At 38.6% G+C, this 18,050-nt stretch overlaps 1 protein-coding gene across 15 annotated transcripts in view; it reads right to left on the bottom strand.

Moving 5' to 3' along the window:
• The window catches only part of LOC127423628 (actin-binding LIM protein 1-like), a 114,056-nt gene that overhangs the window by 12,574 nt on the left and 83,432 nt on the right, over positions 1 to 18,050 (bottom strand). For 8 of the 15 annotated variants that reach the window (XM_051668097.1, XM_051668106.1, XM_051668107.1 and 5 more), the window contains exons 7-14: positions 13,739 to 13,826; positions 13,020 to 13,078; positions 11,021 to 11,065; positions 8,151 to 8,228; positions 7,297 to 7,455; positions 2,369 to 2,413; positions 824 to 862; positions 409 to 444 (exon numbers count right to left, since the gene is read on the bottom strand). In XM_051668097.1, the coding sequence (XP_051524057.1) occupies positions 409 to 444; positions 824 to 862; positions 2,369 to 2,413; positions 7,297 to 7,455; positions 8,151 to 8,228; positions 11,021 to 11,065; positions 13,020 to 13,078; positions 13,739 to 13,826 (549 nt within the window). The remainder of the gene's footprint in view (positions 1 to 408; positions 445 to 823; positions 863 to 2,368; positions 2,414 to 7,296; positions 7,456 to 8,150; positions 8,229 to 11,020; positions 11,066 to 13,019; positions 13,079 to 13,738; positions 13,827 to 18,050) is intronic. The other 7 variants (XM_051668111.1, XM_051668102.1, XM_051668103.1 and 4 more) reach the window with 4 other exon arrangements.

Here is an 18,050-nt window from a genome sequence, read left to right as displayed (position 1 = left end):
CAGATAACTTGGTATATAACGCATGAGTTGTGTCAACTACTTATATGGTGTTTTTTTATTTTTTTTTATTTAGTCCTTTTTGGAGCTTGACAGCCATGGTCACTATGAAATGTCCTTGTAGGAAAAGAGCTGTGTAACGATTCTTCAAAAATTCTCCTTTTTTGTGGCACTGAAAAAAAATAACAGCAATGTGGTTTGGAACAACATTCCAAACCTGGTACTCACCAAACCATTATTTGTTAAGTAAATAATGACAGAATTATAATTTTTGGTTGAACTATTCCTTTGAGGAGAGCTCTTGAATTCTGCAGGGTGCCTGCAATGATGATAACAAATCCAAATAAAAGCACTACTAACATCAATGTAACATGAATACAGATTTCTAAGCATTATAAAACAGCTTCTAACCTCAGCAGAAGGGGTGGGAGACAGCGTCCTTGGAGACTGAAACGACAGGAACAAAAGCTCTATGTAAATATGGATCAGAATCAGTACTAAAAGGTGGAGGATGAGTGTGCGAGAGCAGGTCAGAAAAGCAACAATCTATATTAGTAGCAGCAAGTCGAACCATTCTAGTGTATTATAGACTTTTTAAACATATATACATCGCTAATGTCCAGGAATGTGTGGCTTCATTTATTAGGCAGACAAACACACACAGACACACACACTCGCTGAACACATTAGCTTCTTAATTGAGAGAAGACTGGAGTTTAGATGAGTGGGATCTCCAAGATGAGAGGGTAAACTGTGGGGCCAAAGCTCATGAACATGACTTGTTATAGCCTGAAATTGGCAAGGTCAGAGGTCCCTGACAACTTACTGTTTCTGCTGACTTTGAGGAAGGTTCTTGTGGTAGGGTCTGGGAATGTGGACACAAAACTTAAAGTCACTAACAATAACATATGACATACGCCATGGAAACCGCAGCATTATCCGTGACCCAACACATGCATTGCATTACGCTTGTTATTAAGCAGAAGCACTTGCAGAAGCACTTGCAGTGTTGATTTGAATGTTAGTTGGTGTCTATGTTATGTTAAAGGTTCATTTGATCTGTAAATGTAGGCTATATGTTCTCTGGGAAAATAAAATAACTTCTTGGAGATGAACAATACTTTTGTCATGTCTATTAGACATTTTTCTACATCATAGCCATGTACTTTAGATGGTATAGAGATAAGAGTTTTCCAGTGGGCTCTTGATTGCACTCTTCATGTGATAGTCACTCATATGAAGTACTGTACAAGCAGCCAATGAGAAACTCTGCGTGAAAAGCATTAGATGCTTTTCACGCAGATCTAATAATGCTCATGCTTATTAGATAGGATAGGTTTGGTAAGTAACTGAATATGTTCCCTGCTGAAAAGACTGGCTTACACCAGCATGAATTTCCAGGCTGCACTAAAACATTTTGCTGCTTGTTCAATAAAGCAACACAATTTTGGAACATTTTGTTACAACTTGATTTTATTGCATTCTATCCATTTAAATTTGTAAAACTGAACTTAATCCATTTGAGTTGGGACTACATTAATTATTTTTATGGTTTTAAAGTAGCATTGATGAAACTGGGCAAGGGATTTCCATTAAGTCTTATTTTATGAATTTTTTAGCAATATGAGAACATGAGGAGATTTGTTAATGCTTAAGGTTCTGTTTTATTGGTATTTAAAATGATTGTATATGTTATGCTGGAGTTTTGGTATACCATTGTGGTGGAGAATGGCACTTGTGCTTTGTTTGAAGATGGACTTTTATTTTCAAGTGATACTTGATTCGAGTGCTGCTTAGCTCTATAAACAGTTGCTATTAAATTGACAGTGCAACAGTTTCACTGTCCTTACACTTGCTCATTGGCAAATACTAACGAGTGCTAAAATAAATTAAGTTGGACCAACATAAGAAAATTAATTGTATAAAACCTTTATAAACTGAGTTTGAGTTGAGCTAATGAAGTTGAGTTAAAACTACTACTGTGCATTAATTTAACCTAATCCAACTAAATCATGTTAGCTCAATGAAACTGAAATAATTGGAATGAAAGACATTAAATTGCTTGTAAAAATTCAATTAAGTAAGGGTGATGACTTAGTAAGGGTGATGGTTAGGGCTGGTTTGGTGCTCGTCTAGCTTGTGGACCAGCATAGCAATGCTGTTTACCAGCAAAAACTGTAGGTCAACCAGCATGGTCTTTCTTTTAGAGCCAACTGACCAAGGAAGTCTAGCTGGTTATAGTATACCAAAGACACAAGGAAATGCTGGTCTTTTCAACAGGGTTAGTAGAGTTCTTATTAGTTTGGTTGGAGGCTCTCCACAAACTAATCATGCATGCCAGCAGCTGTAATTCTATCCTACACACACTTACTGTGGCTCTGCCTCTGGGGGAACTCGCACCTGAGGCTCTAACAGGCTGTAGGGGAGGAAAGGGTTTGAGTTCAGTTACTCTGAGAGCTTACAAGTAACTCAAGAAAAGTATTAAAGGAATATTCTTAGTTACTTTCAACTTTTACAAAACTACAACCTACACATTTCTACTTTTAAACACACCTGTTGCTCGCCTCACAGGCTTCCATTGTAAATGTATTACTGTAAATTAAATATATAACTGAAATTATGGTGACACTTTACAATAAGGGGTGGCATGGTGGCTCAGTGGGTAGCACTGTTGCCTCACAGCAAGAAGGTACCCGGTTTGAGTCCTGGCTCACCCAGGAATCTGTGTGGAGTTTGCGTGTTCTCCCTGTGTTTGCGTGGGTTTCCTCTGGGTGCTCCAGTTTCCCCCACAGTACCCCCCCCCCCCCGCATGGTGGGGGACGACACTACTGTCTCTACACAGAGAATGGCCACAGGCTTTTTCAGGTACAGCAGAGCAATGTTTAATATGACAGGGGACCAAAGAACAGTCACTAAAAAACACATAGTCTCTCATACATTCTTTACATGCACAGACATATGGCTCACACTTTGACATGAATACATGCAATTAGGGCTGCACAATTAATCGAAATAAAATCGAAATTGCGACTACTGAATTGCAAAGGGCTGCGATTTAATTAAATAAATAAATAGTCAGCTATTCAGCCAGTTAGAGCATTATTACAGTGTTTGCCTACAGTAACAGAATTGCCCAGAGTTTGGTTCCATTTACTTACGTGTGCTAAGTGCTTTATTTACACTAAACCGGCGCAACCTGCGTGAAGCAGTTTTTATTATCATCTGCGGTAGCAACATCTCAGTCTCCGCCGGGCACAGGTATCATAATAATAACACAGAATACAAGATGGGGTATAATTCAAACATATTTATTAAATGATTGCTGAGCAATCAGCATTAATAGTAGCACCTGTAGAGTCCAGAAACATACGCTCTTCCTCCATTCTCCTGTCATTTATTTACGAGAGAGCGTGTCGCCCTTATTACACTACCAGCAGCAACAAGTGAAAGCAGAACTAATATTACCAACATCCAACAAAATGAAAAGTAACGTACATATAATACATTTATATAATATAATTATATACTATAATATAATGAATTGTTATATGAAATATAATAAAATAATGAAAACAATTAATTAAATGAAATGGTGACAAACTAACCAAAACTTTGAGTTTAATTACACCAATCAGTTATCAGTTCAAGTTCAGTTATAATTAAGCCTCGTTCTTTAGGACTATCTTCTATACAGTAGAGAATTGTTTGTATAAGCCTACTTGTTTTTAAGGCCTAGAGTAAAGTGGAATATTTTTTGTTCATTTAATTATTCAATCAACCAACAGTATTTTTGACAGCAAAAACTAAGCAACAACTATGGTATTACCAACAGGGAAATTCAGTTAACAGTGACACTGAGCAGAAAGCTTACATATAACCACTTTTGACAGAGCTGCTGATAAAAAGTTAAATGATCAGCATCAGACGATTAGATGAAAAGAAAATTGGAGATCGGTATCGGATGTTTAAATCCTGATTGGAGCATCCCTAATATAAGGGATTAGGTTGACTGGGTTTCACAAACTAATGATGATGATTAATGACCCCATCACAAAATGGACAAAAACAGGTACACCATGAAATGGTTATCATTTAAATATATATATATATATATATTTTTTTTTATTTTATTTTTTTTCCACTGTTTATATATTTATTTGTTTGTGGGTGAAATGAAAAAAAGGTCTCAGCATTGTTATTTTAAGAGGGCTCAAGTGTGAAAACCCCAGTAGTCTTTTGGCAGTTGAACATTTTAGTTTTTTTTGTCTATCATAATCGCATTTCAAATCGCAATCACAATATTTTTCAAAATAATCACAATATGACTTTTTGTCCAAATCGTGCAGCCCTACATGCAATGTACAATGTATACTGTACATGATCACATACAGAGAAATTAGCAAATACACAGTTGCTCAAATCTGTCTGCAGCCTGAGAAACTTGACCATCAGTGTTTTTAGGACACTAATGGGGTCAAAGGGAGAGCTACTGTATACTGGCTTCTGTGACAAGAATGAAATATGGGGATGGGAGTCATTATTACACAGACAGGGCATTGGCAGGGTTGAGTCTGTTATATAGGGATAGTAAGGATAGTGTATGGGCTGGGAAAAGTGGGTGTAAGGTGCCAAAGCCCAAATGCAGGTTTGGTAATAAAGACTGGACCCTCTGAGGGGTAAATTTGGAATATTGCACTGCACTGGATCATTATTTATAAATTAGTGTAATACATGTTGCAAAAAGTATCTCCTAATTGAATTACAGGGATGCTAACTATACTCTGCTTACAGCGGCAGCACAAAGTATTTGGACACTTATTTCTTTCTTCAAAATGTATGAATGTCAATGCATTACAAACAAATAACAATGCAAGTGGCATTTGCAAATAAATGATGCTAACTAACTTCACTTTCCAGAGTCATTTAGTGCAATTACATTTAACCAACTGGCCTCTAGTGATTTTTTGTGGATATATAAATGTAGTTCTCCTCAAGTTCACAAAGATGTAGTTCATCACAGTAGCTACGGACATTAGGGCTGGGTATTGATCCAGATGTCTCGATTCGATTCAAATTCACAAACTCTCAAATCGATTAGATTCCAATTTTTATTCGATTCGCAACTGATTCATATTGGTATATTTAATTTATAATGTCCCTTTTGCTTACATAAGAGATTCTCTCCCAACTAATGTTGTTAATTATACAGGGGACCTTCTAACTTGGTACATTACAAAAATATAAATTTTACTCGTTATATTTTATTAGTTATATATCTTTTTAAAAATGAAAGATTTTAGCTTTTTAAAAATGAACAACTCCATGTATTTAATCAATAAATTGTTTAATTACATAATTTGTACTATTCACAGGTATTTACATTGATTTGTTGAACACGTATTAAAAAAGTGTACTGTCTCTTTAAGAAAACAGGCATTTCTGTAAAAAGTGTCTTTAAATGAGTGCATGCCAATAAGGGATACTCAAACGGCTTTATCTCATCTGTCCTATGCGTGATTAGAATTAAATGTTAAATTTTTGGTTGTTTTTGATCAACCACTGACTGTAAACTACAGAATGGGTATTAAAAGAGACATTATTCATGACAAATGGGTTGCGTGGATCTAGTCTTTGGACACACATTATACAGAACAACTTTTACTCTCAACACGCAGTGAAAGAATCTCACTGTTGAATACTCCACCACTATACTACACAATTACTGGTAAGTGAAATCTAAACATTTACAAGCCAGTTGTCAGTATACATTAGCATAGCATGAATTTGGTTGCTAATGCGAGTGATTTCCTCTCATTGTAGAGGGTTGCGCATGAGGTAAAAGATCAATCTTGAGATTTAAGAATCGATATCGAGATCGTTCATACAAAGATTGTGATGCATCGGAAAATCTATATTTTTACCCACCCCTAACATGTTTCACTAAAGTTTGACAACCAGAAAGTGTCCAAACACATTCTGCCTTCATTTTGAACACTGTATCTATTTTCTTTTCATGCAATGACTTTAAAAAAAAAATTATGCGTGGTGTAAGTGTCCAAAACTTTTTTGACACTGCATTTCCTGTGAAGGATTAGGCTCTTTACACTATGTTTACACCTTTTTTGATTAGGTCAAATAACAGACGCTTTATCATTTAGCCAAACCTATTCCAAAATAAAGACTGAATGAGTATCTAAACATACTGTATATCATGATAAAATTCTCAGTGTCCACTCAGCTTTATAGTGTCTCTACCAATTGAGGTCATAATAGCACATCATTGTTTATTAAGAAGACACTAAATATGTAAGGAATAATTGATGACGGACCATTGAATTATTGAAAAATAATGCACACCTGAGATGGTAATGCGGTCACGAAGAGCAGTGGAGTGGCTGTTGCACCTCGGGTGTGCATTATTTTTAAATAATTCAATGGGCCGGAGTCAATTATTCCACTTCTACCATGGTTGCCACACCATAAGACATCATTCAGGGTTTTATATCAAGACATTTTCTGGTTTTCGTCCATAGAAAGCTCTTGTGAGTGGAACTTCTTTCTTCCACCACAGATTAAGCATCTTATTTTGATACAGCCAGAGCCTCCGTTGCTAGTTCAAAGACATCACTTTAGAACTAGCAATGGAGGATTACGATGCTTGCGCTGCTTTACTGGAGCACTTATTGGAGTAACAAGGTAGTGCGTTTTTGTGTTTGTGTGCGCATGAGCGAAAGCGAGAGAAAGAACGACAACAGAGAAATCGCATGTTGGATTACCTGTTTGTGGCTCTTGTCAGCGGAAACATAGCTTCAAATCGCCAAGATGTAAAGTTAAGAATACTTCTCAGTGTCGCCATTCCTGTATATAGCTTTCCTGTTGCTACACAACTGTTTGTTAGTCACGCCTGAGTCTCTATGTGTGTTCGTATGCATGTGTGTCAGTGTGTGTGTGTGTCTATGAGACGAGAGCGAAAGAGAGAGAAGGGGGGGAGCATGAGGTCGTTGTTCAACTGAAACTGAAATAAATTTAGGATATTTTAGACATTGTTTGTCATTCTTATCCGATGTACTTAGCCAATGTCTTTGTTTTATGTGGTTATTTTGCTGTGGTAGCATGTACAGCTATTTGAAATTACTGAAATAATTTGGCAAAGTGATATGGAACCATTATGCGGTCAAGACCTGGAATTACTACATAACCGTTGGTTTACATAAAAATAATTGCACACCTTAGAACAGTCGTCAACCAATCAGAATCAAGCATTTAACAGCCCCGTGGTATATAGAGTGTTAATGTTACCTCTGCTGGGCTGTGCCTTCCTTGTCTTTCCAAGGTGGAGAAGGTGGAATGGAGAGACTCATAGGAAATCATGTCTGGACGCTCTATGTCATAAATAGCCTTGACTCTGGGAATGGCTGCTAGATCCTTGTAATCAATAATCTCATTGTCTACTTTTGCCTGGAGGAAGGAGAGGACGAGGTAGAGGGGGAGGGGAAAGCACACGTGGAGAGACACAGGGAGAAAAGGTGTTGATGAAGAAGAGGTCAGGGCACAGGTCAAAGTTCATCCACATCACATCTGCTCAGAGCTACAGCTCATCACAAAGGTGTGAACATACACTGTGGAAAGATGAACTACGGCTGATGTAGATGTAGTTTTTGGAGGTATGCTTATGAGAACAGTTATCCTGCTTAACATTTGGTTAATAGCCTTTTAGTTTTTTAAATTAACACTAAATTATTCTCTTTTTAACTTGTAAAAAGTAAGTTGTGTAATTTTGGTACCACTAAAACAGAATTGCGAAAATAATGACTGTTTTCAAACTAATTTCCTAAACACTAAACTCAGATAAACCTCATGCCATTGGTCAAAGTTGCTGTGTCAGGCTGGTCAGGAAGCTCAACCAAACAGAGAAATGCACTGATAGCACCAGATGTCAGATGTCAAATACAAGGCAGATGTTGCAGGAATAGAGCACAGGTTTGTGCAGACATTGACAAGTTGAAGGAATATCCTGTGCTTTTCCTGCATGTCCAGGTGTTTGTTTTATACAGTAACCCTGAAGTGCAACAGCCTCAGAATCCATTCTGGATTGAGTGGTAAGATCTGACAGACTCAGGAAACGACAGGGGGCGCCGATGTGTGGGACTCACATAGATGGTGTGACCTGGAGTCCCAGGGACGCTTGAGCCAGGTCTTGAACAGATACTCTCAGACGATGACCTCGTGGGCTGCGGGAGAACAAGACGTTGTGTTAGCAATCAGCCGGTAATAAGCACACACATATATGACAAAATACACGCTTATTTATGCCAGTGGGTAGGTTGTGGAATTCTTAAAAACCCCATGAAATTGCTTGTCGAACACAGTTGTCTTTCCTGTGTTTACATATTTCATATCGAAACAGGAAGTTTGGCCGGGATGTATCAAAAGGCTTGTTCCTTTTTCTTTTAAATATCCAGAAAACTTTAGAGCATTTAATTAGAGTGCAGGAAGAGTCATCAATATTTTTTTATTCTATTTCCTGGAAGAGAAAGACTGTAAATTTTAAAAGCATTTATACCACGGGTCTGTTGAATGCTTGATTCTGATTGGTTGACGGACGTTCTAAGGTGTGCAATTATTTTTCAATTAAAAGCATGGCAATGAAGTAGCTCCAGGTCTTGACCGAATAACGGTTCACTATCACTTCGCCAAATTATTTCAGTTATTTCAAAGAGCCCTACAGACTACCACAGCAAATATCAATTAAAACAAAGACAATGGTTAAGTACATTGGATAAGAATGACAAACAATGTCTATAATATCCTACATTTATTTAAATTTCGATTGAAAAGCGTCCTTGGGCTCCCTCTCTTTCGCTCTTGTCTCAAACACACACCCACCCACCCACACACACACACACACACACACACACACACACACACACACCTTACATGCTACCACAGCAAAATAACCATATCAACAAAGACAATGGTTAAAGTAAATCGGTTAAAAACATCAAACTATGTCTATAATATCCTACACTTATTTCAATTTGGGTTAAAAAAAAGCAATGTTTAGTATGTTTTTTTAAGCTATTTGAATTATGGGGACACTAGAAATGTCCTCATAAACCACATTTATAGCATAATACCCTTGTAATTACCAGTTTGTAACCTAAAAAAAAGTCCTTGTAAACCACCCAACCCCGCCCATACATACGCCCACGCACACACACACACACACACACACGAGACACATGTCGCTACTAACAAATAGAGCCACACCCCCCGCAACTTGATCAATACAACAGCTTCTATTATCCAAAATAACTTTTAATATGTGAAACTTTTTTCAATGTATTTCGCCCTAATCGGCCTCACATAGCTATAATGGAAAGCACTGCACAACCCTTCCCCCTCTCTCACGCTCGCACGCACACACACACACACACACACATACACACACACACACTACCTTATTACTCCAATGCCAAAAAGCAGCGCATCCTCCATTGCTAGTTCTAAAGTGATGTTTTCGAACAAGCAACAAAGGCTTGAGCTGTATCAGAGCTAGATACACTTGATCAATAAAACTTCTATATTATCTGAAATAGCTGTGGGAATCAACTCATGCTCCACCTTCCCCTTAAGCTCTCACACACGTGGACACACATACATATGCGCATTATGCACACACTTACTCGCGAGTGAAAAACAGAGCCGTCATATCAGTCACCTGCATCTCATTAGGGTTGAAAACAGTTGTTAAGGATTACAATGGAAATACGGCGACACTTGCTGCTACTGAGAAGTGCTTAAAGTTACATCTTGGTGATTTTGAAGCGATGTTACTTCTGATGAGAGATGCAACAAATAAAGGTAATCCCACAAGTGATCTCTCTCAGTTTCTGAGTTTCTCTCTTTCAATCCCTCAAAAACAAACTCACACACAAACTCTCACACACACGTACTAACTTGTTACTTCAATAAGTACTCCAGTAAAGCAGCGCAAGCCTCGCAATCCTCCATTGCTAGTTCTAAAATGACATTTTCGAACTAGCAACGAAGGTTCGGACTGTATCAAAGCAAGACGCTGAATAAAGTAGTTCCGCTCACAAGAGCGTTTTAGGGACGAAAACCAGAAAATGTCTTGACATAAAAACCCTGAACAATATATTAAGGTGTGGTAACCGTGGTATAAGCAGAATAATTGACTCTGGCCCGTTGAATTATTGAAAAATAATGCACACCCGATGAGCAATGGTCACTCCGCTGCATGTCGTGACCACATTACCACCTCAGGTGTGCATTATTTTTCAATAAATCAATAGTCCGTCCTCAATTATTCCTTACATATTTACTAAATGTTATTTCTGTGAACTTTTAGGCATATAGTAGCATTATAAACAGGGATCAGTAATGGTTCAAGGAATAAAAAAACAAACAAATTATTTCGTTAACCAGTTACCACTTGGAAAGGAGGCCGCAGAAGTTTCTGCTCAGAAAGATTTGATTTCATGGGGTCTTTAAAAACAGTCATTCAGCACAAATTACAAAATTGCAGGATTTCCAGCCCGTATTCTATCATACTCCAATGCAACCACATAGGCAAGCCTTCCCAAGATGCACTAATGATGTTTAATTTCATACAATTTGTGCAGCCAACCCCTCAGATATGACTCTTGGTGGGCGAGTGTCACCAAAACACCTGAAGTAGACAACCTCCAGGAACAATATTGTGTACAACAGGCCAGTTATGTACCAACTTTGCCATTAAGGGCCTGATCTGCAATATGAGCTCATATCTGAGACCGTTCTGTATGAAGTCAAACAGCCATCATTCCTGTAATGCTGAATGGAGCCCTGGAGGGCTTGAGCAACATGCCTGCAGCGGTGAAAAGCATAATGATTCACACATAGGCTGCTATGGAAAAGAGGGCAGGGGCAGTAGCCCTCTACTAGAGACTTTTTTAAGTGCAAGAGCTGCAAGACACACTAGGCATTCCCCTGCTCTGCTGCCAGAAGCAGAATACAGTACCTGCCTTTCTGATTGGTGCAGAGAGGTTACTGAGTGTGGGAGGGGCTGTGAAGGGAGGAAAAGGCATCACAGGAAATGACATCACAGTCAACAAAACACTTTTACTTCATATGCTTTAGCAAAACTCAGCTAGTGCTAAACTAACTCTATTGTTCGGCAAACAAAAGCACTGCATACATAGCCACCTACTAGATCTTGATTTTGGGTTTTGTGCAGCCTGATCTCATGAAATTTATGTGACCATGGCAATATTTTTGCAAACCATAATTACGTGCTTCATTACATGTTTTGCTGTAGTTTCCTAGTGAAATGTCCAGCGGAAGGCGCCAAAAGCAAGTGAAATGATGTTGTAATCAGACAAAGTTTGTAAGGTGAATTTTAAATGGTTGTTTTAATGAGTAAATTGTACCTCCCTAACCTAAAACTTTAATCTAAACCTATCCAAATGTGTCCTAAAAGATAAATGAGAGGTAAACAAAACAGACATCCTTACCCTAAACCAACACCTAAACCTAACCGATAGTGTTGTAAAAGCAAATGCGAAATGAAAAGCACATTTTCTGAAGCAACCACGTCATTTTCTGTCGCTTCTATGGCACTTTCTCTTCACTTTCACTTTCGCTTTAGTTTTGAGCAAACTTGGCTGGGCTTGAGCCTTAGTCTCAGAGTCCAAAGTCCAATACTCTATCAGGTGAGCTACTGCGCAAGCTAATCATATTGGAATAAGTGTGTAAATGTAGGTGGGTCTGTAATACAAGCACTAAAATTTATCGTTTTTCAGATAATGCATTAGAATAAAACTGTTTTGATATCATAACATAGCAGGGTGTGAGTTAAAGAGTGAAAAATAAGTGTTTTAAAGTAATAAACAGCCATAGTACTCGTGATTTGTATGAAAGTGAATAAAACGCACAGTTGTTGTAGTGCCTCTAGTGTTCATTTCACAAGGAAACTGCAACAAAACCTAGAAAGTGGCACGTAAAACTCAGTTTGCAAAAAAGTAGTTATAGTAATGTACAATCTATGAGACTAGGTTGGTTTTGTGGGACAAGAGGTTATCTTTAAAGGGATAGTTCACCCAAAAATGAAAATTATGACATCATTTACTCACCCTTGTGTTGTTTCAAACCCGTATGACTTTCTTTTTTCTGAATATCATTCTGCCTAAAATCTCCGTAGCCCAAAGGGCAGCCGAGATACGGCCCGAAAACCCCGGCAAGTGCGCCCTCCGGTGGACACGGAACTCGAACGGCCGTATCTCGGGAACGTGGCGGCCTAAAAATACCAGGCCGGCCGGACATTTCTGACGAGCACCACCCCAACTTAAAAAAAAAAACCGCGGCTTCCGCTTTCATGTGCCATGGGAGAAAGAAAGTCATACAGGTTTTGAAACAACATGAGGGTGAGTAAACAGTGACAATTTTCATTTCTGAGTGAGCCATTGTAAAGTAGGACAGTTGGAGGGAGTTGAATTAGCTGGAAGCACTGCAGTTTCGAGGGACTGCAGAGCAGAAGACTGCAAACCTCACAACTGCCCAGGGGATGGGGGCCCAGCCGAGAGCCACTCTGTGTCTGTGACTGAGGGTAAAAGATATCAAACGGTCTGGGTTTTGCTTTAGGATGCTGCCAAGCTGCCTAAGGAAGAGAATCACAACAGAATGGGCAAACACTGACTGACAAGCACACACAAACAGAGACTTTGTGACTCAGATGTAGCGCCTCAGCTTGAGCACCTGAGTCATTCAAAATCAAACTTGAGAGAAGAACTTTGGAATCACAGATTGTTGGAGTGAAAGAGGCTTTGAAGGATGTGAAAAAAATGTAAAGACATCTCTCAGGGTTTTGACGACTTTTTATGGGCTGAAGATGAAGGGTACGGAATAAGAAAGCTTAAGAAGGGAGGAGTTCAGCTAAGTTTTCTTTTCCAGAGATAGACAGGGCTGACTAAGTGACTGACTGGCTGACAGGAAGTGTTCAGATAGATACAGTAGACACTCACTCTGTACTTATCTTCCACTCTACTGCTGTTCTTACAGTCTGGATGCCACACTGTAGAACCTGAGAGAAAGAGATAGAGGAAGAGAGAGAGAGAGAGAGAGAGAGAGAGAGAGAGAGAGAGAGAGAATCAATGGGTGGTGTATATCAGAACCTTATTGACACTAAGGAAGTAACATAATTTGGACCCTTTCAACAGCATGGCAAGGAGACAAGTCAAGCACAGCCATTAAACCCTGTTTCTAAAGTTTTTGTAAGAAAAATTATCAACCAAATATTTGCATTTAATTTGTGGGAAATATCATTAAATACAAACCAACAATTGGTTTCCAAACTAGCTAGCCTCTACTGCGTGATTGCTAAAAGGAATGTTCCAGGTTCAGTAGAAGTTAAGCTTGCAACAGCATTTGTGGCATAGTGCTGAATCCTACTAAATTATTTAGACTCGTCCCTAGTTAAAAAAGAAGGAAAAGTGAGGCATTTACAATGGAAGTGAATGGGGCTGAAATCACACAAACCAGAGTTTTAAACTGTATTTAGACATGTCCCAAATTCTGATAACATGGTTGCAAACCTCACATACAATGAACAGAAAATAAAACAGCTTTTAGTTAATATTTAGGTGGAAAAACATCCTTTTCTGAAAGTTAAGCACCACCTTTCACTGACCCGAAAAAATGTGACTTCATATTTTAAGCCCTAGTTTTAAATTGTTCCACTCACCCTGCAAGTACATCTCCTCTCCCTCTGTGAACATTCGATTGCACCTGCTGCATCGTGCACAGCTGGGATGGTAGTGCTTATCTCCTGCCTGTGTGGGGAAAAGGTCAAAATTCAGAAACATACTTTAGAGACCAGAACATGATACTGCTTGGAACAGACTGAACAACAAATGTCTTAACATCTGGGACAAAATGTAACAGCCCATGGTGGGTGGAACAAGTGTCACTTCACTTCACCTCACCTCACTTCACTTCACTTCACTTCACTTCACACTTCTCTTCCCCATTCTCTGTATTTTGCTCAGTATCATGTGTGTTCTCAGTGAATTAACCTCTGTTAAAGTCTGCAGAGTCACTTCTTGCACAGCCCACTATGCCATATCATCTTACTCTGCCATAAAACAATTCCTTTCTGATGCCCGGACGTTCCAGGTCAAGGGAACAACACCAGCACAGAGGTTATATGGACACATTAGGGTTGAGCGGTTTACCGGTACTAACGAAGTATCGCGATACCAAAAAAATTAAAACGGTCCAATAATAGGCTAATTTGAGATGTCAAACATCTCGCCGTGAAAGTAGACGAGAGTAGACGGCTGCAGTCAGGGGAGGAGTGAAATAAGAGCTGTCAAGTCTGACAATTCTCACTTCTCTTACTGGATCAGACATCTTCGAGATCAAAGGCAGAGATATCGCAGGATTCACGTTCAAGCTTCATAAGACGTGTCTTTCCATCCATTTTTAGTTTAATAAAGAAACGTATTTTAGATATTTCAGAAATATGATAAAAACCACATATCCCATACAGAGATTGAACTTTCAGAGTGTTGGGAATATTCACATATAATTTATACACATAAAACATGATATTAGAGATAAAAAATCAAACATTTTAGAAGAGAACGAAACATCACATCATGGTTGTTCTTTTTTTTGTTGTTGTTGTTTTTTGTTTTTTTTTATTCATTCAATGCCATATGAACCAGAGGTATTTATACATAATCACTATAATAATATAAGTTACATTGCCAGACACAATATTTTACATACATTCTTCATACATACTTTCTTTTAAAACTTTACATATTTTCAGTGCTTTTTTGTTATTTGTTTTTCATCACGGTTGTTTAAGCCAATGAGCATTAAGCTGTGTCATCAGCAAGTCATTTCCCATCATGATTGCAGTTTGCGCAGCTGGAAAAATCCAACTACGCCATCTGGCACTTAAGCCTTGTTTATACTTTTGCCTGGCACCACAGCGCTGTACTGCAAACTGTACGCGCACCTCCTTAAATTCTAGAGGCGCAGTGGTGGATTTAGGCATGGGCGACATGGGCAGTTGCCCAGGGTGGCATCTTGTGGGGGGGTGGCACTAGGGGGCAGCACCCTCCCCCCTGGTCAACAACTTCGGGGCGTTCTCATTTACAATGTAGGGTCTAGCGATGTCAAAGCGCACTTCCGCCAACACCGCGATGATGTGATTTTTGTGGGGCGCAACCTTGGCTTTACAACTGTGTGTGCCCTGCTCTCACAAGACTTTTTTGGCATGCATCACCATGACATCACAGCAAGTCGGACAGATTTCTAACCAGCATGCACCTGCCGCTGATTGTCGGTACCATATTACAGTATGTTGTCATTAGAAAAATTATATGAGATGTGACAGTTTTTAGATTAAATCAATGAATGAAAATAAAAAATAAAAACCTCTGGATGGCCAAGTGTGTTCATTAAACAGCAGAATGATGTAATTTAAATATTATACAGTCACATGCGCTGCATGCTACAGAAAGAACAAGAGGTGCAGCTCTGCTCTGTCATATGATTCCCACACACACGCACACGCATACTCACACACTCACACAAATGAAACACACTGCTGTGCTTAATTTTCATGCAGTGTGTTTAGAGTATAAATGGCTGTTAACACTTAAATGAACTCCTCGGGTGCAACTCGGAGATTTCAGCTAGTGATGGTGAATTGACTCCAAAAGAGTCAATTCCTCGACTCTGACTTGCCCTAGACTCGGAGTCGACCTGAAACAGGAATCGATTCTTTTGTTCGACTCTGTAACTTTTCGAACAGGACGTTCTGATTGGCTCAAAATAATGAATTGGCATTCTTAAGAACCAATCACATCCTCTACAAACACATGATGGTTGGTGGGACACCACCTCATTCATCATGTGCATTTGGGTGAGAGATAATGTGTGTGCATGCAAAAGAGAGAGAGAGGGTGAGACAGATTTGAAAACTTTCGGAAGTTTGTGCCATATTACATCAATGCAAGGGACAGTGGTTGGAGAAGTGGATTCTCCCAATTTGTCTAGTTTCAATATGACAATGAAACTATCTCCGACCCAGCCTGTTTCATGTTATTTTCCCTCTTAAAATTGCATAAGAGCAGCAACTAGGGAATGACATTTTTACCAGTCATTTTAAGGTAAAGTTATGCAATGTCTAATGCGATTAAAGACTGCAATCTTCACAGGGCCATCGCCAGAACATATGGAATAGGAAACACTTTGAAGACAGAAAAATATAACTACTGTATAAAAATGTCATACTCAAAAAGTAGCAATAACACTCATAATAACAATTATATAATATAAAATGGTTTTTTTTAATATTATTATTATTATTATCTGTAAGCAATATCACAAATGTAAGTGTTTTATTGGCATGTTGTGATTAAGCTAAGCAGCCTTGTGCCACAGGTAATCAGATTTTTTTTTCATTAATGTTTTCATTAATACTGTGAAGTTCTGTTGTGCAGCATTTCATTTTACCAAAAATAAAATAGCTATTTTTTGTATAAAAAAATAATAATTATTATTATATTTTTATTTGATTAAAGCTGTATGTATCAATTTGATTAAACACCATTTGATCAAAACATTTAATTAAAATTTTGGAATACGCATAATTTGTCTCTGTGAGACTTTATGCAGTTCTTTTAATCAAGTCATTTTCTGTGTAATTTCATAAAAAATCTGAGGCTTTTTATTTGTTGATTATAGTACAGATTTATTGATATCGAGGTACCAGGGCTGGTATCACATCAAAGCCAAAATTTTGGTATCGGAGCAACCCTAGCACACACATACACACTGATGCAAACATATTATGGTTTGATATTTTGTTTTATGCAACAGTTAGTTCTGGTCCTCAAACCTGATTAGAGGAGAGAAGTTCCAAGAGTGCTGATAGCGCACACCATCAGCACAGGGACGCTTTATTGTTTATATTACTCCACTAGTGTTCATGGCATTCCAAATGTGTAAGCAAAGTGCAGATATGTAAGAGCAGCTAGATGTGTACATTTTCATTCATCCCTGAGACATTAAATATTTGAGCCAGCAGGTGGTGACAAAAGACCATCTTGTGTATGCTATGAGCAAGTTGAGCTGACGTTGACAAACTGTGTGTTTTTTCACAGTCAGTGCACAAATTTCTTTGAAGTCATCCGGAATTGTCTTTTACTCCATAATCACTCAGATTACAACTTCACTATAGCTGAGAAATAGAGCTTAACTAACAGCTTCAGCAGAACTGCTGATCACAGCTGAGATTTGTGACAGACGGAGTAATCAAATACGTTCGGGGTGCCTACCTGATACAAGTTTTCGAGTTGGGAGATGTAAACTTTCAGCATGGCGGAGGAGAGAACTCTTTCTGTGTCAAAATAAGATTACCCAAGAAATATACAACAATGAAACTGCTATCCATGTTTTCTCTCCGACAACAAAACACTTGGACGTGAGTAAAATACTCTTAGGATAATTCTGTTAGCACATATGGCAGCATCACTCCACGATAGGACTGGATTATTACCACACTACAGTGGAACAGCTGCAGCATGTAACCGTCGCAAGTAATCAAATGCTTATTCACTCACTCTCTCTCATACACACGCGTCCTTGTTTCTCAGCCCAAGCTGTTGTTACAAGTTCTAAAATGTGGTTTTCGAATTAGTAAGGGAGGCTTAGGCACATCTTTCGAATTAGCAACAGCAGATCCTGTGGCGTAAGAAAGTAGTTCCAGACACGAGCATTTTTTTGGGACAGTCTTCAGTTTTTCCCTACTTATTTACTTGTTTGTTGTCCAATTGTATAAAAGCAATATCACACTCGCAATCATGTTGTATTGTCCATCTATCAGCATGGCTGTGATTACCTGCACCACTTGGCCTCTGGCCTCATGCCTACGGCCAAATCACAGCAGTGCTGATAGCTGGACATACAGCACTCTTGCTCTTATGATTTTGCTTTAATATGATGCATGGACATTCATTATTGGGAGGAGTGAAAAG

Source organism: Myxocyprinus asiaticus, chromosome 32 (genome assembly GCF_019703515.2).
Source record: "Myxocyprinus asiaticus isolate MX2 ecotype Aquarium Trade chromosome 32, UBuf_Myxa_2, whole genome shotgun sequence".
Classification (NCBI taxonomy): Eukaryota; Metazoa; Chordata; class Actinopteri; order Cypriniformes; family Catostomidae; genus Myxocyprinus; species Myxocyprinus asiaticus.
Note: the sequence above shows the minus strand (reverse complement) of the source record. Positions and strands in the feature narration are given on the sequence as shown.